The following is a 25,572-nucleotide window of genomic DNA, read 5'->3' on the forward strand; positions in this document are numbered from 1 at the left end:
ACCCCCCTTCGTTTTAAACATAACATTTCTCAAGTAGGAAAGAAAACAGAAGCCAGGAGAGGAGAAGAACATTTTTTTCTGCATGCCACTTGCGACCCTCTTTAAAATACTCCCCCCCTCCCCCGTTCTATGGATCAGTTTTTAGGGGTAAAGAATATTGTCACATGTCACTTTGAAGAGTTTCAGTGTGATTGGTTATTTTGGTAGTTATTGGTATATCCCCGTAAAAATATCCTGGATTCGACCTTATATATATATATATATATATATATATATATATATATATATATATATATATATATATATATCGGAGTCTTCCTACTCCCTATCCCCCTCAGAGCTCCCTCGTGGCTAAGCGGCCAGCGTACGCGCCTTTGCGCAGGAGACCCGGGTTCGATTCCTTGCTGAAGCTCATGTGGTTCGGATTCCATGTTAAGCTGTAGGTCCACGTCTCATATAGCCCGCTGCTGAAAGCGACGCTAAACTGAAATCAAATCAAATTCGTATTCTCCTCGAAGCAAAATCTGAAATGGCATTACTGCTAAAAGCCACGCAACTTCACACTACTAGAGCATTTGAGTTTCAGCATTTTGAAACTATGCTCAGTGCTGCCAGGTTCATTGCAAAAACATCTCTGCAAAGAATGTCAGAAATCCCCGTATGTCAATGTAAAATAAAATAATAATAATAAAAAAGAACGATCTAATTATAAATATCAGTGAATATTTCAGTAGGGAGGCCAGGTGGAGGATTCTCCAGGGATCATTATTGCTCAAATCGTGTTCAATTTGGATTAGCAGTATTTTTACAGTAGACCTACTACTTTCACCACTCGTTTATTTAAAGCCTCTGTGATGTGGACTGAAATATATTCCACAAATATTCAACAAAGAAAATGGACACAGATATCTTTGCAGGGGAGGGGTAAGGAAGAACTAGAGACTGACAGAAGCTGAGGTGGCGATTTCCCTTTCAAAATTGATTGTTGCTGCGCGTGATCAACCACTTGACTCCCTCATTCTGTATAGTATTTTTTCAGATCCTAATACACAAAGCCAGGCATTTCTAAGAAAAGAAATTCAAAACTACCTCGTTCATAATATTGTCAAATCTAATTCTCAGTAATAATAAGTGAAATTCGCCTAAAATACGTCAATAAATATTATTTTATATCACTTCGGATCCAAATATTTCCTAAATCTAGAATATGCTTTAAATATGCAATTTATTTGACAAATTAAAAAAGCATTTTCATGTTTTCAAGTAAAAAAATCTGTTTTTATTTAATTAGATATGTAAAAATGATGTCAGGATACAAATATGGCACATCCAGGGCCGGATTTAGGGGGTTGCAAAGGTGCACGTGTACCCCCTTTCGTTGTAAATATACACTACCTAAAGTGAGAAGCTAGCAGTGAGTTTTGCAAAATCAATACCGTAGCTTAAGCCAATTTCTGAAGGTTGAAGGAAAAGAATTCATTGAGAGAAGACACTTAGCATTCCTCATTCACACCATAGATGCCTAAAGGCATTTAAAAATGGTGCATCCCCAGTCAGAGAATCCTGGATCCGGCCCTGGGCATATCATAGAAACCTGAGCGTTAATAGTAATACTAGACACAAAAGTACTTCGCTGTTTATTGTTAAAGCAAGGACGTAACCATAATTAGAATTTGAAAAAATGAAATGAAATCTTTGAGTTTTACGTCCCACGGATATGCCGGTTAGGCTAAAGGAGACGGTGATGATGAGTAATGAATGAAATGGTGGAATGAAGAAAGTGGGAGGAAATAATTAGAATTTGAGTATTATTATTTGTGTAACCGTATGTTGGTTGGCTGGGAAACTAAGAAAAAATTAAATGTAAAAATTAGAATTTTTAATTATTGTGCGCAATTTAAATCTATATCATACAGGGCAGAAGGATCAGACGCAACTAATAATTTAAAAACAGAAACTGAGCTGACATCTATAGGTAACAAATGTTACAAAGATTGTGCTGACGCCTGTGGGGAGAGAGGTACAAGAAACAACGCTACCAACGGAGAAATTACGAACTACTTTCAGAAACTATAGTAGCAGTACATCTACCTTGAGTTCTTCGTCCTTGACGTGAAAGATGTTCCCATTATAAAGATATTAGTCTGCGGAAAAAACAAGAAGAAAAGCAAATGGTTATTTTGTTCCGGCAAGTTTTGAATTAGATTGCGCGTTTCCCTTTCGCGCGCGACAGGATATCTTGAGGAAAAACATTGTTTCGCTTGTTTTTATTATTATTTTTTTCTTAATTCTGTGTGCAACCATGACTGAGTATATCTGATTGTTTCGTTTACTGAGCGTGAGTGATCTTTGATCTTTCTTCTTGTCACTCTTATAAGGTTTCTTGACCGCAAATTCTGCATTAAAAAAAAAATAAATAAATAAATAAAATAAAACAAATTTAGTGAAAGCATTCGTGATTTATGTTAAGCTGAATTAACCCTTGGACTACCAATGGGGGTACTTTGTGCCCACATCAGTATTTTTTTTTTTTGTAATTACTCTTCTATTCGTTTCTTTAAAATTGTAAAAAAAAAAAAAAAAGTTAATGCTCAACATGTTAACTAAAGTGTATACCTTACGGTGGTTCAAATTGAACGTTAGTGTACCTCATAAAATTTGCTATTTTAAGTTGGTTTGGCACAAAGTTGGAGGGAGATGTGACTGATATTTATTAGTGTTACTCCTAGATGGCAGCATAATAAATAACTGTTGGTCTCATCCTGTGCATTGCTCACTTTAGTCCCTGTAGTTCATGTAGATTTTTGACAGGTTCTAATTTGTTTCTTTTGCAAGATATATTTAATCTGAACAGGTGAGCCTCCCTTGGTAGTCCGCGTTACAAAAAATACATAAGTAGTGCGAGGGTTAAATCATTTAGTAGCGACTCTCGAGGGAAGATACAACATTGAAACCTATGCCAAAGAGAGGGCGTAACCCTCTAATTTGTGGGGTTAGTTTGTTTGATATGAAACCAAGTATCATGAAACAAACAAAATAGGTGATTAAAGAAATTTCCTAAACTTAATCCCTTGCCTTTAAAAAAAAAGACACAAGTAACAACTAAAATTTTATCGCTTCAAGCTGAGGGAAGAAAACTTAACCCAATATATTTATTCTTGTATACCGTAAGTTTCCTACCGGTAGGTTTGAAGCAATGATATTTATTTTGTTTTCCGATGTGACTCTCCTAAAGAGGCCGCCACTAAAATCGGGTAAGTACGTAAGTTAATTGTCCGTTGATAATGATATGAATTGCGTTTAAAATAAGTATATTGTGAATTGATTTTTTTTTTTTTGAAGTGAAGAAAATGTTAAGAAACACTATGCTATGAATTGCGTTTTAGATACGGTAAGTGTGTTGTGTGTTTTTTTTTTTTTTTAAGTGAAGAAAATGTTAAGGAATACTGCAGTGTGGTTTTTAGTCGATATATGTATTCAAATCATACATGAAATAAATCCAAGTTTAGGAGGGATATCGAGCCATTTTTTTTCTCAAACGGTAAGTCCAAAAAATATAATTTATTCTTTTAAATTAAAGATGTCAAATTTAAAACCATTCGTTTAATTTTAAAATTATTTTTTATTTTAATTCTTAGACCACTTTCATAGACCACTTTCTCTATGTATACAACATACTAATTACAGAATAAAGAAAATAACTCTATTTGCTTGTATTAAATCGCGAAAAATAACACCGATTTCAGGGATAAAATAAAACGAAAACTTCACGTCCCTTGTTAGGAACCCTAGTCAGAGACGGTGAAAGACCTGGAGAGAATTAGTGGATTTGTAGGATCCTATCAGTAGTACATACTTCGGTGAGGATTTGATTTTGGGTTTGGTGGCTCAGTGGTAGAGCGTTCACCTCTGGCGCTTGGGGTCCCGGGTTCAAACCCTGCTCCCGCCAAGTGAACTTTGTGGTGGACAAACACCGTGTGCGTGGGTTTTCTCGGCGTTCTCCCGTTTCCTCCCACTTTCTTCATTCCACCATTTCATTCATTTCTCATAATCACCGTCTCCTTTAGCCTAACCGGCATAACCGTGGGACGTAAAACTCAAAGATTTCATTTCATTTCATTTTTTGATTTTGGGTTTAGCATGCCTTTCAGCAACGAGGCTATATGAGACGTGTTCATGGCGAGAACCACTCTTTAAGGAATGGACATGTCGAAGGCGGTTTCCTAAAAGCTATTTTAATTATATGGAAGATTGAGTAGGAAAGTTCCTTGCGCTATTGTTGTTTTTGTAGACAGCAAAACGCTTTGAAAGATATAATGCGGTCACAATTCTTAAACTGCAAGTAAAACAAATACATTAGTGGTTTTCCAGCAGTAGTAAGTATATACAGGATAATAACACAGTGCTCCTGATGTAGCACTACTAGAACCTGGACGAGAGTTATTCTCAGTTGTATTGATACTTAGTTTCTTAACATTTCTAAGAAACTCAAACATTTTTAGACATTCTTATAAAGGAGATTACTGTAGAATGTTGCGGTTTCTTGTAATATTCGGTTACTCTTCTTCTTTATTCCACTCACACCTTGAGTCATTGCAGTCCGTCATTTTTTGCTAACTGAAACGAAGGAAGTATCTATAACCAAGGGCGCCGATGTTGTGGTTGTGTTTTCCAATGAGGCAAGTATAAGCGACATTTCAAATATAGTTTCAAATTTTGACGTACCGGTAACTATTCTAAAAATTCTATTGGGTTTTCGATATTCCGAAGTACAATTTCCTCTAGGGGGCGAACGCTCCATCTTGCCCCCCCCTGATGGGCGCCCTTGTCTATAACAATGTTTCTCAACGAATGTGCCGGGAAATTTGCTAGTCTTGCCGAGATAATTCCGAAATTTGTAGATTTCCTGACGCTAAAAGTGATACAAATTAAACACGTTTATCTTACTGGTTTATGAAAAATTAAGGAGAAACTTGAGCTCATTATCATTCTTTGGTTGAATTTTCTGTCATTAAAAATAAAATGTAAGAAATAAACTAAACTACGTGAGTAGTTAAATTAATCTTGCAACGTAGATTTTTCTACGTCCCTTAAGTCCATATTCTTAAAAATTACTTTTTGGAAAATGAAGTTAAAAACTTATTAAACATTTTAAAAATATTTTTCTCATGTTTTTAAAGATATCTTTGTTCTTGAAATGGATGAGAAATGGAGTTCTCATGGTTGAGAACATTAAGATCTCGTTTTAAGACGTGACATCAATTTGGACAAGAACCGACAAAATGTGTATGATAGGTGAGGTTGGGGGGTATTTTGCAACTTGCAGAACATTTTCAATTGGTAATTTTGGAAAAATGAAGAAGTATAAAAAATGTATTTCAAATTCCTAGATCTAACTACCTGTATTAAATAATCTCACAGTGAGAAAAAAATGTAGGTAGCGTACTTAAAAAGATAGGTTACATGCGTAATTCCTGTAGTTTTTGGACAACGTACAGCAGACGTATTACTGAAAACGCATGTTTTATAATACTTTCTGTATAAGTGTTCCATCTATACGTACTTTCTGTATGAAACAATGTAGGTGATCAGGATCTCACATACAATTGGACGTATATAACATATAGCCGACGAAGGTAACATAAGTATATGCATGTGATATACGGAAAACTGTTAGATGTCAGACATCCTGCAACGGCATGATGTAACATCTAAAGGCAGTGCCTATGTAGCCTACGGATAACGTATGCTCCGTACTGATTTCTATAGTAAGCAAAAGGATACCGTATATTTCTACAATATACCGCTGTCCGGAGAACGGATTTTTCTCTGTGCACTCCATTGTGGAATAGAACTGATTTTATACACACGGGATTACATCGATCATGAAAAGTAAAGAAAGACTTTTCTTATTTAAAAACTGACATTACATCGTGGAAATAAAAACTTAATTGCCTAAATCAGGGGCGGATCGAGGACGGACTTCTGTGTGGGGGAGGGGTTGAGATACTGCTACTTAGAGCTACTTTTAACAGCTCCAAATTGTGGGATGGGTTTTATTTATATATAAAATGATAAAGTTTCCTCTTGTGAGGGGCGATTGCCCCCTCTGGATCCGCCCGTGGCCTGCATTAATAGGATTCTGCAAAAAATCAGTGTAACTAAGAGATCTTTCAATCTCTTCACTAGCATACTTTTTATCATTGAATTGCAGTGGATAGTCGCATTCGCATGTTTCATCTCATCAATTGATATCATATTCAATTGAATGATCCAGAAAAATAACAACTTACATCGTGTACCTTATGTCCTAAACATATTGTGTCTGTGTCACTATCAGTAATTCAATCGATCAGTCGTTCAAAAAATAAATTGAAAAGTCTAGACGATTCAGAACATTATGACCACCTACCTCGTATCTGTTATGTTCAGCTTTGGCTCGTAGCAGCAATGATCTACCAGCGATGAGACCTTGCTAGATGATTGGAAGCATGGGCTTGGATCTGACGTTCAATGATATCCCAAATGTGTTCAGTTGAGTTAAATTAAATGAGTTTGGAGGCCATTGCAGCAATTGAAATTCACCAATGGGCTGCTTGAACTGCTGCGGAACAATGTTGGTCTCGCGACAAGGAGTATTGGCTTGCTAAAAGATATTTCTATCTGGAAATATGGCCAATATTATTAGGTGTAGCAACGATAGCTAAGCTAAAACCCATCATGGTGCTTCCACATGTACTACCGTGACCGTGGATGATCATGTGAAAGTTCCTTAAATCATAATGGAGATACCAACAGCCTGTTGTTGATTTACTGTGAACGTCTTGAGCACCTGTTTCCCTGAAAGACTACGGATTCTGAACCCTTCATCAATGTGATGAAGACAGTGTCGTGATAGCTCGGACCCTGAAACGTTGTGTCATTACCCTGCCATTAAATGACAATGGGCACGTGTCCATTCCAGTTGTCATGGAATTAGCATTGGTACATATGTGGAACGTCTACTGTGGGAGGCCTATATCTAATATTGTACGCTGAACTGTGTGTCCATACCTTACTTTGTCCACTGCTAAAGTCTGTTGTTAATTGTGCCATAGCTTGCCCCTATCCTGTGTACCAACATCAACAGTTCACTATGTCCGACACTTTTAATGAGATGTGGCCGCACCATATCTTGTGGTTTGGTGCTAGTTTCACCCTGCTTTTCTCACCTTTGAAACACATTAACCATAGCATCTCGCGAACACCGGACAAGTCACGCTGTTTCTGAGATGCTCGTTCCCAGTCGTCTGGCCATCAGTCTGGTCCCTTCAAATTCTTATATATTGACGGCCTTTCCCATTCTGCGCACAAGTATCGCACTCATTGATTAAGTGAGATTCCTGTCACCGTCTGTTGTGTTGTGCCTCGTGCCGCTTACATCAGCTCAACGACTTCGTTGAAAAAGTTGCGGATGGTCTTAATGTCTTTTGATTAATTTTCAATTCCACCGTTCACTTTCATCATTATCAATAGTATATACCCAAATCTTGCATGTGACTGAACATAAATTTATTAAATTTTAATGTTTTCCTGTTTTTATGCAGTAACTTTGAATGTTTGTGTATTGTGTTCAGCATAGAATACCGTATTTACTGAAATATAAGAAGCTCTCGAATATACGCACCTTTCTCCAAAAATTGTTTCAGTTTTGAAAATTTGTTTATTATTCAGATATCACCCTCTATAGGATTGCTATAGAAAATTCACGCAACTACTAAACCAAGGGATAGTCATTAGCTGCAAAATCTGTTATTTGTTTTTGTAGAAATTACCATCAAAGTAATTTTATATTGTTAGGCTTCGTACGACTTTAGAAAATTATATATAACCTATAAATTATTTTCTGGTTTTAAGCAATTTATTAGTATTATTATTGTCTGCTTTATAGAGCTTTTCTTACTTTTTGCCTTCTACTAGCCTATAAATTATTTTCTGGTTTTAAATACTTTACTATTATTATTGTCTGCTTTCTTGCGCTTTTACTATCGTTTGCCTTTTACAAGCCTATAAGTTATTTTCTGGTTTTACACACTTTATTATTGTCTGCTCTTTTTTAGTGCTTTTATTATTTTTTACCTTTTAGTGCCTATTATTGAAGTAGATTCATAGTTTTTAAAGGTTTTATTATAAACATCAAGTAAAAAACATCTACTCGTATTTCTATAATTAGTCCAAAAAGTATTACGCGATTATAAGAGCCCCCTACAGGGATGTACCCAGCAAGTTTTTCAGAGGTGAGCGAATTTTTAAATATTTATAACAAACCAAAAGTCCTACCTTAGAATGTGGAAGCATTAATTACTCACCATTACACATTATTATTATTATTATTATTATTATTATTATTATTATTATTATTATTATTATTATTATTATTATTATTATTATTATTTGCACTTGAAACACGGATTTTGACACTGAGCAAAATTAGAATCACAGGTTGTAGGAACTGTGCCATTAAATTATTCATAAGGAAAGAAAAATTATTTTAGGAAGTCAATTTGTTTGACTTCGCCTTTGTGTGTGTAAATAAAAGGTATGAACCAGCACACTGAATCTTCAAGTTCTAATTTCTTAATCTAAATTATTTTATGCTGAAATTATTATTGAAACATTTATTTATGAAATACGAACAAAGTTATGTTTTCGGAAAATTTTGTTCGAAGAAAACTTAGCTTTAGAAATAAACTACCATTTGTGGGCTTTTTAAATGACAAATAACTTTCATGTATTAGGATTATTTATGAAACATTTATTTGTGAGATATCAACAAAATCTCATGAATCCTATTTGAGGATATAGTAAATAATATTAATAATAAAAAGGAAGCCACTTTCGTAAATATTTTCATGACAAGTGAATTAGAATAATATTGTAGAGTTATTAATGACATAGGAACAAAATCATCTGAGTCATTTATTTATTTATTTTTAGGAAAAACTTGGTTGTGAATTATTTTCCCCTAGCTCTTGTGAATTATTTTCAGGGCAAATGAGTTATGCCATATTATTAGGTTATTAATAGGGTCTACATTTACATATTAATATAACATGAACAAAATCGCATTAGTTATTTTGGAGAAAATAGTTGGCAAAAATCACCCCCAAGAATAAACTAGCCTTCTGGATTTCATCTAGAGAAATGATTGGAACATTGATTTAAGAAATACGAACGATATTGTGTTTTTGATAAAATTGCAAGTTTTAGTCTTCATACCTCAGCAAATTAGCCTTATTTTTAGGGGTAGGAAGAAAATAAAAGAAACACCTCTAGGGTATCTTATAGAAACTTTAAGTTTCAAATTTTGTCTCTATACATTGAGCGATATGGTTTCAAGGCGAGTGACCATTTTTACATCGGGACGAACGGACAGACAGACAGACATCTCTAAATCCGTTTTTCGACATGTAGAGGCCATGATGAAATATGTGAACCAACTAAAATCACTAATTCAATATTTTTTCACGAAAAATCGAAGAAAAATCCCTCTCAGATAGTTATCCAATAGTATAATAGGCTAATATAATAGTGACTGTTTGCATCCAGTTAGATAAATGAGAGTAATAAAGTTGATTTATCAGTATCAATGGTGTACTCAGCGCGCTGACTCGCCTCAAGTTCTCTCTTTAGTACAGCGATACTAAAATGAATTCTGCTTTCATGCAATATCTTCCTTTTGTGACTCTTTTATATAAATATGTTACGACTTTTTTATATAGTTAATGTGTCACGAATAACAATCTTTTCACAGACATGTTTAAAGAAAAAACTTAGCTCCATTCTTAACTTAGCTTAACTTAACTTAAAAATTTAGCTTCCCATGAGCTTCATTCTTAACCCCAAACAAGATTTCAGCAGATTAGTTATATAGTTTTCTTAACCATTTTCGACTCTTTTTCGTTACCTTAAGCATCAAATTTGCCATCTGCGGGCACTAATACAGAACATTTAAAAAGAAAGTGGATGTTTAAATTTTATAATGTTTGTTATTATTATTTAGCTCCAGTTTAGAGGCAATGTTAGAGTGTGTGACCTCTATGTGCATGGTCCCTGGTTCTGTTCTCGCTGGAAGCACTAAAAGTTTATTCGGCATCATGAGGTAATTGGGAAGCTACTTGAATTAAGAGGTATCGAACTCAGATCTGGTAAGCCAAAAATAATTGCTCCTGTGAACCTAGGTGAACGTGAGCCATCTAATTGGTCATAGTCTTTTATGGCTGTAATGTCAGCAAGTTTAATTTATTACTTCTTTTCAGATGATTTTCTCAAAAACAACTCAAGAGATATTGTTTATATTTCACAAATTAATATTTCATTAATTATCCCATAATTCTGTGTAAATCACTTTCATGAAAATAACCACAAAGGATAGTCCTGGGAGGTTTATTTATTTATTTATTTATTTATTTATTTATTTTTGCATTTTTCTCAAATATGACTCATGTGATTTTGTTTATAGTTTACAAACAAATATTTCACTAATAACTCTAATATAAATGCATAAGTCATTCCTTATAGTTTACTTTTGGGATGAGTTTCCTTCGGCTGAAGTTTTTCGAAAACGCCGTATAATTTTGTTCATAATTTATATAAAAAAATGTTTCATTAATAACTGCAGCATAACATGATTTAGTTTTAGAATTTGGAGCGATAAATTTTTATGCGGCATCCTGTACGTTTCATTTGACAGGCAACAGCACTTTGCTGATAGCCCGCCATATCGAGATACGTTTAGGTTAAATTAGATTAGATTACTATTAATAGATTAGAATTGAGAATTAAATTGTAGGTCTTGTTTCAGGACTTGTTGACTAGTACTGTCTGACTCAAAGTTGATTTTAATTCATTTCTATTGAGATCGCTGGTGGCTAAGTGGTTAACGTACGCGCCTTTCGCGTGGAAGATACGGATTTGATTCCTGGTGGGAGCTCATGTGGTTGGGATCTTATGTTAAGCTGTAGGTCCACGTCTCATATAGCCTAGCTGATGAAAGGGACGCTAAATTTAAAATCAAACTTATTACTATCAAAGGCTTCATGCTAAAAATAAAAAAAAATGTAGTGTAAAGTCTACATTTCTTGGGTGGTATCAAACTTATTTCTCTTTAAATATTAAAATTTCTTTATGTGGGACTGTGCGATACATCGGTGGGACGAGTCATATCTGCTGGGAAAGCCTGAGTTAATGTATCATATTTGAGGTATCTTATGCCATGAACATTTTTTAAGAGACAGAATCCACTGATCGTTGTTAGAAGAGTTATAAACATTTGAATTCGGATGAATACAAGTTCTCAAAAGCGAACATATTTCCTTCAAATTAGAAAATAGATGAAAATATTTCCTTTAGAGCAGTCATTTCCATCTGGTCGATGTGGGACATAGGGGCGCAGTTTTACAATTAGATAAATAGCAGAGAGAGAGAGAGAGAGAGAGAGAGAGAGAAACACAATAAGGACAGGAAGAGAGTGAATGACAGAAAAATTAAATAAGCAAGTGTTGCCAGTGTACGCGTAATACCTGCAAATCTATTGACAATGATATTGACTTGTCACCACTGCCTTTTCCTAACGTCAGGTTTTCTGTGTGCTCCTTCTCTTTTCCTCGTGGTTTACAGGAGAAAGGAAGCAGAAATCTGTGACGTCACAAAGCACTCAGTTGAAAATTAGTCTATTTTCCCATTTGAACCCAATCTAGCTCAGAAATTTATATCTTATTTTAGAAGAAGTACTGTGATTTTTTTAAGTTAAAGAAAGTATAAAATGAAGGTACTTACCATGTGATGGATACCTTGAATCCAAATCATATCTATGTGGATCTTCCATATGAGATGGGTAGTACATGGGAGGTGGAAGCGGTCTGTAGTAATATGGGTACCTATTGTATGAGGGGCGACTGGGGTGATAGCTAGATGATGATGATGAAGGACGACTATGTTGATGATGAGATGGCCTCGAAAGAACATTATTGGCACCATGGTGGCCCTTGACGCACTGGGCTCTTTTCACATAAATGTCGAAATCAGCGTCTTCCTCGCTACTTGAGCTGCTGGTTGATCGCCCCTGCGAGGTTGGAAGAGGATTTCGTGCTTGGCCATAGTATTCCATATCGCTTAGGTCGCAGGTACCATTTCCACTGCTGTCCACGCTGTAAAATAAGAAAAATAGTAAATTAGTACATGATATATTGAGTTAGTGAGATTGAAAGGCCCGTTTAATATTTAGAGTGTAACCGTCTTCTATAACGTAACCAATTGAAGGATGGAGATCACGGGTAGAACATTACAAACTCCGTGCTCTTTGGGTTAGAGGAAATGGATGATTTATGAAGTGAATTACTGTAAAAGAACTGGTGGAATGAGAATATAGAAGGAAACTGGATTAGTGATGACTTCAGATTCCTCCCGACACGAATTAGAGTAAATAGTTGGTAAACGTAGTACTCTTAAAATACTGATAACATAGGTTGAGCACGAACAGAGAAATCCTCTCCCGCGCCAGCCTCTAAAATCACCACTGAACGAAAGAATCTCGAGAAACCGCACGGACACGGTGGTATCTCTTACAAACTCACATGACCTGGGACTGAACTAAGAACCTTTCGCACCAGAGGTGAGCACTCTACCACTGAGCCTCCGTACACGCTCAGAAAACAGGCTACGGTGCTTAGTCAGTCAGGAAGCAGTGTGTTGTTGAACAGAATCGTATGAAGGTGCATCATGTAGAACACACAATTATGAGTCACTTCATATCAACTTAGGATACAAAATTATCTCCATTCAACTTATACAACAATCTCATCCACGTGCTATTTTCCAATACGATGGAAAATACCAAAAATATTATCCTTAATACACAACAAAGATCCATCATATCCAGGATCGATTTATTCGATAAGGAAGATAACTGGTTTATTTTTCATTATACATGCGTTTATTCGATAAGAAAGATAACTGGTTTATTTTTCATTATATATGCGTATACTTGTGCTCATTTCCCTAGCGATAATTTTCACTCTCTATAGAGAAGGATGCTATCTTTAGAGACGCTTAAGGTGTGGCCTATATTAATCAGCAGCGAGGCTAAATTAGACGTGGGCCTACTGGTTAAAGTGGAATCCGAATCACATGAGCTCCCACCGAGAATCGAAGCCAAGTCTCCCACGCCAGTGTGTATTACAGTGTGTATTTCAATAGTATAATAATAATAGATAATATACCAATGACAAATGAAGTTCTACCTCGTATATAGGAGAGTCTTTCCTCTTTCCGAGCAAAAACTAAAAGCTACTGCAGGGAATCTTTCCACATGGTTCCTATGGTCACCTACTTGGGGACTCCACTAGCAGAATTACATGTATTATGTGTAAAACTTATGCATAGAAACTTCAGCACATTGGTTTGCCTATGGGTCCATAGTACTCTTAAGATATCACTGCGGTACTGCTCTTACCTCTCCCCCATTGGACCGCTTTCCCTCAATAAATGAACAAGATATAACTTAGAGATTGACAGTCTTCGTCGCTGCACACAATTTTTTGTCATTATATGATATCATATGATTTCATATACCTAGGTTCACAAGATAATATATAAACCTGTTCTGAATTCTCATTAAGTTCTTGTAAAGGAGCAGTTCAAAATTATCATTCTTTGTTATACCAGTAATTCTTCCACATAGATGCGAACACAATCCTCTATTCGAAGAAATACATTACAGTCTGCAATCCTCCTTTTTGTTTCCACAATTGACAAGTATTGTATGTCATTGGTCATCTAAAAAAATCAAACACATGTTTAACCTTCTTTAGATGTTTCTCCCAGAATAGAAGAAAAAGGAGTGGTGAGTGGTCCTTCCAGTGGTCCAATTTCTGTACAACTTTGAGGAGTGGCGTTCAGATAGGGTCTATGTGTTTCTGGCTGTTAGATATTCAATGATCCAAGCAAATACATCCAGATCCTAGGGTGTCCGGGTCCTCTCGTGCCACCAGAATCGACACCCATGGAGTAATTTCCTAAGATACTCACATGAAACGTTTGAATTTTGCGCAAGGTTTTGAGTTCAGACGAATTCTATATGAAAGGTGAGGGGCCGCGGTGGCTCAGTGGTAGAGCGTTCACTTCTGGTGCATGGGGTCCTGGGTTCAAACCATGCTCCCACCAAGTGAACTTTGTGGTGCACAAACACCGTGTGCGTGGGTTTCCTCGGGGTTCTCCCTTTTCCTCCCACTTTCTTCATTCCATCATTTAATTCATTTCTCATCATCATCGTCTCCTTTTCATTTTTCTATATGAAAGGTACAGAAAGAAGAAAATATTGTCCACATTAACCCACAGTGGGGGCAATATTAATAATCAAATACCTGGAAGACGTTTCGCTTGATGTATAGAACTAATCGTCGTAAGTAGTTGTTTCTTTTACAAAACTAGTAGGTTATTCTAACTTCATAACAATATTCAATTAGAATCACCGGCCTTTTCCCAAAATTATGTCTACATAAATCTAGTATCTGCTAAATTAATCTAAGGTACTTGCGGCAAATAAGGCCCACCTAAGTATAAATGCTTTATTACTTAAATACATATGATATAGCAGACAACGTATGTATTTTATTTGTCAATGTTTTATCTACCTTGTGATATATATATACTTTAACGTAAACATTGAGCTAAATGTATGAAAAACGTATTGAAAGAGAAACATACAAATTGGCCTTATTACCCGCACCGTAGGTAAATAAGGCTCATCATTTGAAAAGTAAAGTTTTACGACCTGAGAGACCACTAGGACTCAAGTAACACCTAACATTTTCACAGCACTTCAAACACTAATAATGAAACGATATTTAGTAACAATATGGATATGAAATATTAATTATATAGGTAATCTCCCTTGCGTTATGCAGTCGTTAGTTAAGTCATTGCAACTAACTGAATTTTAAAGAATAAACTTGGACACATAACAAACAAATCACCATTCGAAACATATTTCACACTAAGTTTCAACAATGTTTATAAACACTTTAGCAAATGAATTCATCATCGGTGTCGACCAAGCCAATGCATTCTTCGTGTACCCATACACCGCACCCTTTACAGCTTCGCATACCTCGAACGTTCAGAACCACACGAAAATGTGTTTAGAATATACCCAAAAACAGTGATATGAGCCATTCGCATGCATTAAAAATAAAGATTTACATTATGAAAGACACCAACGCAGAACTCGAACATGCGAACCCCCATAATCAACAACTATTCCCGAACACGATAGACCGTCCTACTACAGAGGCTGGCACTGGCTAAGAAAGAATAACAAACTAACACACATTCAAGTTGCCAGTTTCTAAGTACTTGACAATGCATACATGTTCTGTAGGGTAATGAGGGCCAGTAGATTTTTGATGGCCTTATTTACCGATCATGTATTCGTCATTTTATAAATTATTATTTACAAACATGTTTCGAACTAAAACGAAGCAACTACTATCTTAAATACTAAACTCTAAGATTATCACAAATATACAAGATATTTCAGGTTAGTTTATATTATACACAGAAAAAATAAACTTACTTTGCCCCCTTAAATTATACCAACACATGGAAACTGGCTTCTCGATGCTTCAATACTGCTAGCGTTCCGTCTAACCATGAACAAGAAGACGAACTCTCTCAAGCAGGTTTTCTGTGAATAATCGCTACTTGTGATGTCAGATTTCTCCTACAGTGATTCTAACCTATGAAGTTCTGCACTGGGCCTTATTTCCTTCCGGGCCTTATTTGCCACAAGTACCTTATTTCTGAATGACATGAATGTCATAAGTGAATTACCAACAAAGCCATCATTATATAATTATTTGAAGCCTAATTCTAACCGGAAATTGCTAGATTTTTCACATTTGATTATTATTACATTTTCTAAATTATTATTTATTATTTTTCAAAAATGTTAATTTCAAAATGAATTTTCCGGAAAATAAAATAAATTTTTGCTAAATCATTTATTTATACCATCTTGCGATAATTGTTGTTCATTCGCAAAAAAAGCATTCTCAACCCAATAGTGCCTCCAAAATTAATTTTCACACTGGCGAGGCTTTTTTCATACCTAAACCGAAAGGTTAGACCTACTCTATTTCAGAAAATTGTTAAATTCTTTTATCCGAGGTAAAATCCTCAAGAATTACTGATTTTAGAACATTTCATCCAATTCTGGCCAAAAGTAGTGTACTGACTTTTCAGTAAAACTTATTATCCACGAATTCTTTTAGTCAACTAAAGCGAACTGTTACTTCCAAAGATGTCTCTCATTGTCTTTCTTTCATAGTAATACGTAAATTGGATATTATTTACTACTTACTAAGCACTTTCTTGAGAGAACACAAAATAAATAGATTTAGATTAATTATCTTGTCTAGGAACATTATCAGCAGATTATCTAATACCTATAATTACTTGAATTTTAATGATTTTATCTAATGTTGCTGATAACTATTCTGAGGTTGTCTATAAGATTAATAGCAATGCAACTCGGTCAATTTTCAACAGTTCGGTTTTCAATTCAACAATACCAACTATCGTATACAAGGTAAAATAGGATTTTTTTGAACGGTATAACAAGTTATTATATAATAGCCTGTTGGGTTAGTATCAAATTTTATTGTAAAGTTCAAATGTAAATGTTGAAATATTTCGAATGCTAGGCTTTGCTCCATAAGGGAGATAATGTAACTAAATCGATTTTAAGCACTCGAGGTTAGTTTTATAAAATTCTTTAGAATATTTTAAATAAGATTTTTACTTATTTACAATAATTATTGTACGAAATCAAACCAGACAAATCTAACGACCTTGAAAGCGGTAGATTATGTATTCAATGAAAATGGTTACATCAATTTGTACGTACTATAGAAATTTAGAAACAATATGTTTGCTTGATAGAGTTTCATTTAAAATTGTGAAGTCAAAGGAAGTGAAATACTTTTTAACATGTTAATATATGATATGAAGGTAATCAATTTAGTAAACATTTTCTTCCAAAGATGTTCAATCTCTCCGTGACACTAGTTATGAAGCACAAGTCATTAGAAGGTAAACTAATTTCTAGAATGGACTCCCAGAAAATCGATTTTAATTAGTCGCTTTACGTGAGAACAGTGAAGATAGTTTTTCTATTAAATAAAATGTATACCGTTGAACATTAAAAATTTGAACCCGTTAATGGGAATGAATAATTGAAAATATTTCTACTTTTACGCATGCGAGAACTACAAGTTTAATCCAATTCCTCTTTCTTGGTGGTTTTTAATTTCAACATCAAACAGTTTGAAATTTTAATTAAAAGAAAAAAAAACCGAGTGCTAAGTTTATAACGTCATTATTGTTGGGTAATCAAATTTCCTTACTGTACGAAAAGATCTTCTAAACTAATATTAGTTTATCTACGTAATAGCATTTTGCAGATACCATCTTGCACACTTGTTATTTTTTCATCACCTTTATGTTACTCACTAAAATCAGGGGTAAAAATTAGGGGGACGTCGACCTCCACTTCAAAAAATATCTATGACGTCACCCACTTCCTAAAATATTACAATGGGTAAAGATAGGCACGGGAGATGGAGTGATGTCATGCGTTCCCCTACCTTTTCAGATCCACTTTTACCCCTGACTAAAATTGAAAAAGTGTGAATGCGTAGCAAAGATCTTTAATGCACTTACTTTTCTACATTTCTCCAAAATTTTAAACTTCAGATCCTGGTTGGACACAAGTTGGTTGCCAGGCTGCATATTGAGCATTTCTGGTGCAAGTGTGACTCAACCTTTCCACTATTTTTCAAAAGAAATTTTAAAGAGGGCTTTAATTGCTACACGAATCTATAGTTGATATGTATGAACGAGTTTATAAAAGGGCAAAATAGACTCAAGACTACATAGTATAAGATTATTATTACTTATTTGTTTCTGAAATCCAAAATATTTATAATCGAAATGTCAGATAGCTCTTTTCCATATAGTTCTGATAGTTGTCCAGACAATAGTACTGGATATTAAAAGACAACACTGAGAAGGAATGATCAGATTGATCCTACATTTGTAGAATGTGTAGAGGATGTAAGAACACTAAAATTATTAGTGTTGCAGTTCAGAGACGAATCACGTGTGACGGCCATGCGCCGGGAAACAAAAAACAAGAGGCAGAACAAGGAGTTTTACGACAGTGGCAGAGTGTTAACGTGATGAATGTCTAAAGGTCGAAAAATGCCCTCGCTGTTAAACATAGTAGCCCACAGCAAGTTTCCGCCTTGGATCTTGCTGTGAATTGCGCACATCAGAACTTCGAATTATTCTTCCACGACATTGGCATCCACAACGAAACGCAACTACAACTATGTGTCTATGGAATCAATGTTTGTAGAAAGGCAATACACAACATCGTGCAGTATTCCAGCGGCTATAATAACAAGGATCAAGAGGACGGAGTACTCGTGCTCACGGCTATGGAACCATATACCAATGTGGGGGTTGTGGCGCAGCAACGAATGTTCCAGCAAACAGTGTGCAGTTGTATGGCGAGGCTTTGTATATTTGTATTGCGTTTCATTGCAATGGCATTCTTTCAGTGGACGCATAAGCGTGCGTGTCCGTGTCCGCTGCTTGGAGAGCCGAATGGCACAACACTCTCTTTTGAGATAAATCCAGCTTCTTGCTACATCATAATTGCTGCATATCTGCCTAGCGATTACGTACGGTATAGGATGTTATTAGATTCCGTGCCTGCTTGCGTTGAATACCCATTGACATGTCTTTGACCAGTAACAGCCACATTGATGACAGTTTCGGACTCCGTTATGTCATTTTACTGCAGATCATACACAATTCAACTTTCCAACAGTTAACACGCGACCGCCTGTGGCACACAACCTCCTGGATGAATATGATTTTCTGCTGTTTTCTTGGCAATTTATTCTTCTGATCTATTGCAGATTGAGCATGTCTGGACTTTGAATTCACAATGTCTTACACATCATTGACCTCTCCCAGCTACAACTTGTGAGCTTTGACAATGTGATACAGATGCATGTCCTATCCTCATGACCAAAACAAGATATAATTCACTGTAATTCACTCACTTGGACTACAAGCTGTTTGCCACTTGAGGCAACTACTCCAAAGCCTTCTTGTTGATACATTTTAACGTACAACAATATATACTTTATTTAAGGGGAAAATCTACCTAATAATATTTCTAGTAAAATACTAATTTAAATCTAATAATTTAAAGTTCGTTCTGAAAATTAATTTCTTCTGTTGTAGCCTACGTTTTACTGCATAAATTACTATCAAGGAAAGAGACATCTTTGGAGGAAAATATTGACTAGATTAATTAATACTTCGTTGTCTATGTATATTAAAAGGTTTTATTTTAAAAGTTGAAATTTCATACACAGTACCGGTATACTGTTTACAATTTCACATTATTAATTGAAACCCTATCAAACAATAAATTCTTCTAAAACCATGAAATAGACTAGCGATTTTCATAACATGGGATGAATCTCCGTTGTCTTCAAACAAAACTTGGTATTCCAAACACTCCAAAAACTTAAGTTTGCTTGAATTTGACACTGAAGCCTTATAACTTGATGCATCATCAAAACAAACTATTCCTATTTTTCTTGTATACGCCAGTTGGTATTTTTAGAAAATAGCTTTGCCACTTTATGTTTAGTACTTATAAGCAAATTCAAAATACTTATTAGCGAAATTAGATAAAATCATTAAAATACATATCATTTAATAGTATAATACGCTATTAATGTTCCCATATACGATGATTAATCTAAATCTATTTATTTTGTGTTTTCCTACGAAATCGTTTCCTCAATTTAACTTGTACTTTACAAACTATCGTGGAAAAAGGAAAATGAGCCATCTTTGGAAGTAATGGTTTCATGAAGTTGATTAAAGAAATCGTGGTTGCATAATAAGTTTTATTTAAAAATCAGGATTAAGATATTTTAAAATAAATAATTCTTGAAGATTTTTATCTTGGATAAGAATTAAGCAATTTTCATGAAATTGGACAGTCGTAAATCTACCGTTTTTGGACATGAGACGGCCTTTGCCAGTGGAAAGAACGGGGATAATTAACTTTCCAAGGCCTAGACATTTCTAGTAGTCATGTATAGACAGCATGCACATAAATTGATTCAGGACAACGAAAGAAATTGAGTGATACCAAATTTTAGCAACTTCCGGAATGTCACCTCCAGTTTAGACTTACAAATTATGCACAGTATGCACATAAATCGTACTGTATGTATATACAGTATGCACATGAATCGGTTAAGGATGACGAAATGAATCGATTAATATCAATTTCGACCACTTCCGATCCTTTCCAGTTTAGAGTCACAATTTTATTTCCAGGTTCTTGGCATTTCTAATGACTCTGTACATGCAATATATATTTCTTACATGATTCGATTCAGAGTCACGATACGAATCGATTAGAATCATTTACAACCACTTTCGAAAAGTAAGTTCCGGTTTAGTCACAATTTATCTTCCTATGTTCGAACGTTTGTACTGATTCTATGCAGACAATGTGATAATCAATCGATTCAAAGTGATGTATTGATACCAATTCAGGGGTATAGAACCAAAACCTGCTTAATCCATTTTTCAATTTTGTCAGAAGACGAAATGAAATTGACTCCCTTATGTTTCAGAATTGTTGAACAATTGTTTTTCTTTAGTGATAGATTTAACTCATCTGCATTAAGTGGTGACCACTAAACAAACAAACAAACGAAAAAAAAATGTTCAACAATTCTGAAACATCAGGAAGTCACTTTTGTTTCGCCTCCTGACGAAATTGAAAAATGGATTTAGCAGGTTTTGTTTCTATACCCCTGAATTATGACATGTTATAGAAAGTCATTTCCGTTTTAAAGTTACATTTTACTTTCCGGGTCTTGAACGCCAAGCGTTTCTAGTGATCCTATCGACATTATATATATATAGATGATATCAATTCAAAATTCCAATACTGACCACCAAAGTCAGTGTTCTGTCTCAATAGCTGTAAACTTTAACCTTGATAAAGTCATTATTGAAGTTTATGAAATAGTAATCAATGCTCCGATTAAATATTCTCAATATAAATAGCTAAAATATTTATCTCAGTTAAGAAAAGTACACTCTAATATGGGAATGTTATTTTCCACAGATGTCGTGTTACTAGTAGAAAAATATAACCAAAAAAGTGATTTGAAACTGGATGTAAACTATATACACAGTGGCGTTTTTACGATTTTGTTTCGGGGGGCTTTGCTAATTTTCGGGGGGGGGGGCTTTGCCTGAAAATATGAAATTTCTGCAAGATATTTCATATACTTTACTATAGTTAAGTAAGATTTCGGGGGAGGGGGCTTAAGCCCATAAGACCCCCTAAATACGCCACTGTATATATAAATAACAAAAGAAAATAAATACGGAAATTTTACCATGAAATTCGTAATTGAAACTCTTTACCACTCTCCATTGTCTTTAATTTTCTGTGTAGCAGTATGCTTTATTAGTCTTTCCAAATGACTTTCAAAAGACAAGTTAGAAACAAAGCCCACCTTGCCATTTGTTTTATGACTTAACGTTTGTAAATATCCAAAACTCACATAAAATAAATACAAATGTTGTAAAGGTAGTGATTCGTGTGTGTTATCCAGTCAATGAAATAGAGTGAATGTATGGTAAACTAAAAAAAATAATAAATTAATAAAAAAAAAGAATTATATCAATTCAAGTTCAAAATTTAAAGTCAACTTTGTTCCATCTTTTGGAAGTTCATTATCCAGAGGTATATCGCTTAATTTTTCACCTGCAATACTTCCCTATTTACACAGACTATTGATCTTGACTTTTATTGAATGATATTCTTATTACGAGAGTAGAAAAACTAAACTTTCCAGACTACACAAAAGAAATTGTGATTGTAAACTGGAACAGACCAAAACTGGCATTATTCAATTCGTTTCGTCATCCTTAATCGATTAATGTTGAGATTATCTTTCTAGAATCACTAGAAATGCTCAGGCTTCGTAAAGTAAATTGTGACTCTAAACCGGAAGAAGTCGAAACTTTTATTAACCGATTCGTTTCATCACTCTTGAGTCAACTCATGTACATATTATATATACAGAGTCAGTAGAAATTCTAAGACTCCAGGAAAGAAAATTGTGACTTTAAACCGGGAGTGAACCTAATTAATATATTATGGTGCAATTTTAAAATGCTTGGGACAGGCCATTCAGTAAACAGACATATCGAACACTACAACATTTTTCTCAATGAGCTTAACGAGTCATTTAATGTTATGCCTATGATTAGTAAACAAGAATAAAAATTGTACAATTGAATACCGGGGTACTCAAAGCAAGGAGTGCCCAATAGTTTTATCGTAGTAGCAACAGATGTAGCCACAGCAATTAATAAAATAAAATCGAATGTTGCTGGAGCAGATGATATAACAATAATGTTGATTAAAATAGTTATTTCTTCTCTCTTAAACGCACTAGCTGAAATTAAAAATTTTAAGTTTATTCGGAACATTTTCTTTCAACGTGAAAAGACACGTTTATTCATCCTTTACCCAAATTTTTAACTTATACAAGATGAGTTTCTCCTAATCATCATACTCTCAGCTTTTTTGAAAACACTGGAAATCATTGTAAAAGAGCAAATATCAAACTTTCTCACGATTCTCCATTTTAAAACAGTCTTCAATCCAGGAAGGATCCTGGCTTTTTGGGCTATTTTTTAGACTTTCAGTCAAGCAGCTACTGTATCGTCACTATTTATCCTAGGATCATGGTTCATACCTCATTCTCTTCAGAATAGAGCTGGCTTTCAAATGGTACCACTTGCATGCTCATACCATATACCAGAAGCGGGAAAAAATGTCAAAGTGAAAATTTCGGAGGGAAAATTTTTTTCTCGAACTTTGCCCCCCCCCCTGGACCCCCCCTGTGCGATCGTAGTCATCTAAAAAAAATCTGATAAATAGTACTTGGTATACTGAATGTGTGTGCCAAATTTCAAGTTTCTATCTTGAATAGTAAGGGCGGAGAATTTTTATCAAAAATTCCCACAATGCCCCAAATTACCATAAAACACTATGATCTCAGGGAAAAAATCCTGAGACATCCCTAATTGCCCTAGGACTATAATCCGCCAATCATTCTCTTCAGAATAGAACTGTCTTTCAGGCGGTACCATTCACATGTCTCCATAATGTATCTAAGGCGGGAAATTCCTGAAAAACGGGATTTTTTGGGACAAAATTTCCCTTTTTTCAACTTTTGTCCCTCTGGACTCCCCCTGTTTTTACGCAGAAATCGAAAAAAAACTTCTGGTAAATACTACTCGGTGGACTGAATGTTTGTGCAAAATTTCAATCTTCTACGTGAAAAAATAGGCCCGCCAGAAAAAAAATCCCTACCATGCCCCACTTTTACCCTATACAGATGTATATTTGGATAAAAATTCACTGGGACGGCCTTAATTACCCTAGAATAATAATTCGACCGTCGTTCTCTTCAGAAAAGAACTGCCTTTCAGACGGTATGACTCACGTGGTCCTATCATGTATGTGAGGCGGGAAAATGACGAAAACCGGGATTTTTGGGGTAAAAAATCCCTTTTTTAACCCTTTGCCCCTCTGGTTCCCCCCTGTTTTAATACTGACATCGCAACAAATATCTGGTAAATACTACTCGGTGGACTGAATGTTTGTGCAAAATTTCAATCTTCTACGTGAAAAAATAAGCCCGCCAGAAAAAATTTCCTTACCATGCCCCACTTTTACCCTATACAGAAGTATATTTGGATAAAAATTCACTGAGACGGCCCTAATTATCCTAGAATAATAATTCGACCGTCGTTCTCTTCAGAAAAGAACTGCCTTTCAGACGGTATGACTCACGTGGTCCTATCATGTATGTAAGGCGGGAAAATAACGAAAAACGGGATTTTGGGGGTAAAAAATCCCTTTTTTTACCCCTTTGCCCCTCTGGTTCCCCCCATCCTGTTTTAGCACTGACATCGGAACAAAAAATCTGGTAAATACTACTTGGTGGACTGAATGTTTGTGCAAAATTTCAATCTTCTACGTAGAAAAATAAGCCCGCCAAAAAATATTGAACATAGGCTTAGAAAATGAGAAAAGAAATTTTTGACTTATGACGTCATCACCTCCTATGTCTGGACGCAGGACGGTCTGAAACCTTACGTAATGTCTTCTACAAGGCCTCTAGACTTGGAAAACAAAAAAACCCGGACGAAAAAGCTCAAATAGAAGAGAAATAACGCAATGTACCATGAAAAACGCGTATGGTACAAATTGTACCATAGGATCCCCAAAGGGTTAAGTTCAAATTATAGCATTACTAAAAGTAACGGGTGATATAAAATATGTGATGGATAAGTAACATTGCCCATTTTGTTGTTGTTAGACTTCAGCAAAGCATTTCAAACGATTGATCATGATATAACGAAGATTAAAATTCTCCTATCATTTTCCACAATCATCAATTCGGTGGAGTAGAAGTATTAGGAAGTGGACAGTGTATTGTCACTCCAAACAAACGATCCGATTGCTTAAAAATTGCAGTGGTGTATCGCAAGAAGCGGTTTTGGGTCTTTGTTTTCTCACTATATATTAATGACGTCTCGAAAGAAATAAAAATAGGTTGAAAATAAATCAAAACAAGAGGAAATGATTGTTATAGGTTCGAGATCAATACTAAGTAGCATTGACGAAGCACTGTTAGTAATTTTAGTTCTAAACGGTCCCATAATTCCATTCTGTTAGACGATTGTCAATTTGGGAATCGTTATTAGCAAAACCCTTACCTGGTCAGATCATATAAGAAAAATACGCAGAAAAGCTTATTCAGCCTTACATTCGTTACAGAGACTTAAAAACAGCTTTCGCAAGATATAAAATTTAAACTAGCATTATCTTACTTGTACTACTACGGTACTGTGTATCAAAGTTTAACTGAAAAATTTCTTCCTGGCTACAGAGAATACAAAACAGGTACATTCGATTTATATTTAACCTGACGCCATATGATATTCGACTCCTTGTAGGAAACAATTACAGTTGCTTAATCTGAAAACTTTCTCTTTATATCAGAGCTTAACTGCATTATTTAAATTCTGAAGTTTGGTTAACTTGAGTATTTGTATAACCAATTCCATGTCTTAGGAACCTTTCATTCCATACAGGCACACTCCATTTAATCTTCAACTTTAAAAAATTCCACTGCATAAATCAAAGTTTTACCCGAAAATTTTTACAGTAGGCATTATACGTCTATGGAATACAATCCCTGATATTAGAAACTCACCAACTATTTCTCTGTTTAAAAGGAAATTAAAATAAAATTTTCTTGAGACAGACCACTAAAGGTACGTTCCTGCGTAGTTTCTTCTCTGTTTGGACGTTTATCTCTTTTTATTTTATTT

At 35.0% G+C, this 25,572-nt stretch overlaps 1 protein-coding gene across 2 annotated transcripts in view; it reads right to left on the bottom strand.

Annotated features, from left to right (window-relative positions):
• LOC145668444 (uncharacterized) overlaps positions 1-25,572 on the bottom strand; it is a 357,510-nt gene that overhangs the window by 229,190 nt on the left and 102,748 nt on the right. For both annotated transcript variants that reach the window (XM_081736316.1, XM_081736318.1), the window contains exon 3: positions 11,818-12,188. In XM_081736316.1, the coding sequence (XP_081592442.1) occupies positions 11,818-12,188 (371 nt within the window). The remainder of the gene's footprint in view (positions 1-11,817; positions 12,189-25,572) is intronic.

The sequence above is a fragment of the Thermobia domestica genome, chromosome 13 (genome assembly GCF_964235325.1).
Source record: "Thermobia domestica chromosome 13, izTheDome1.hap1.1, whole genome shotgun sequence".
NCBI lineage: Eukaryota > Metazoa > Arthropoda > Insecta > Zygentoma > Lepismatidae > Thermobia > Thermobia domestica.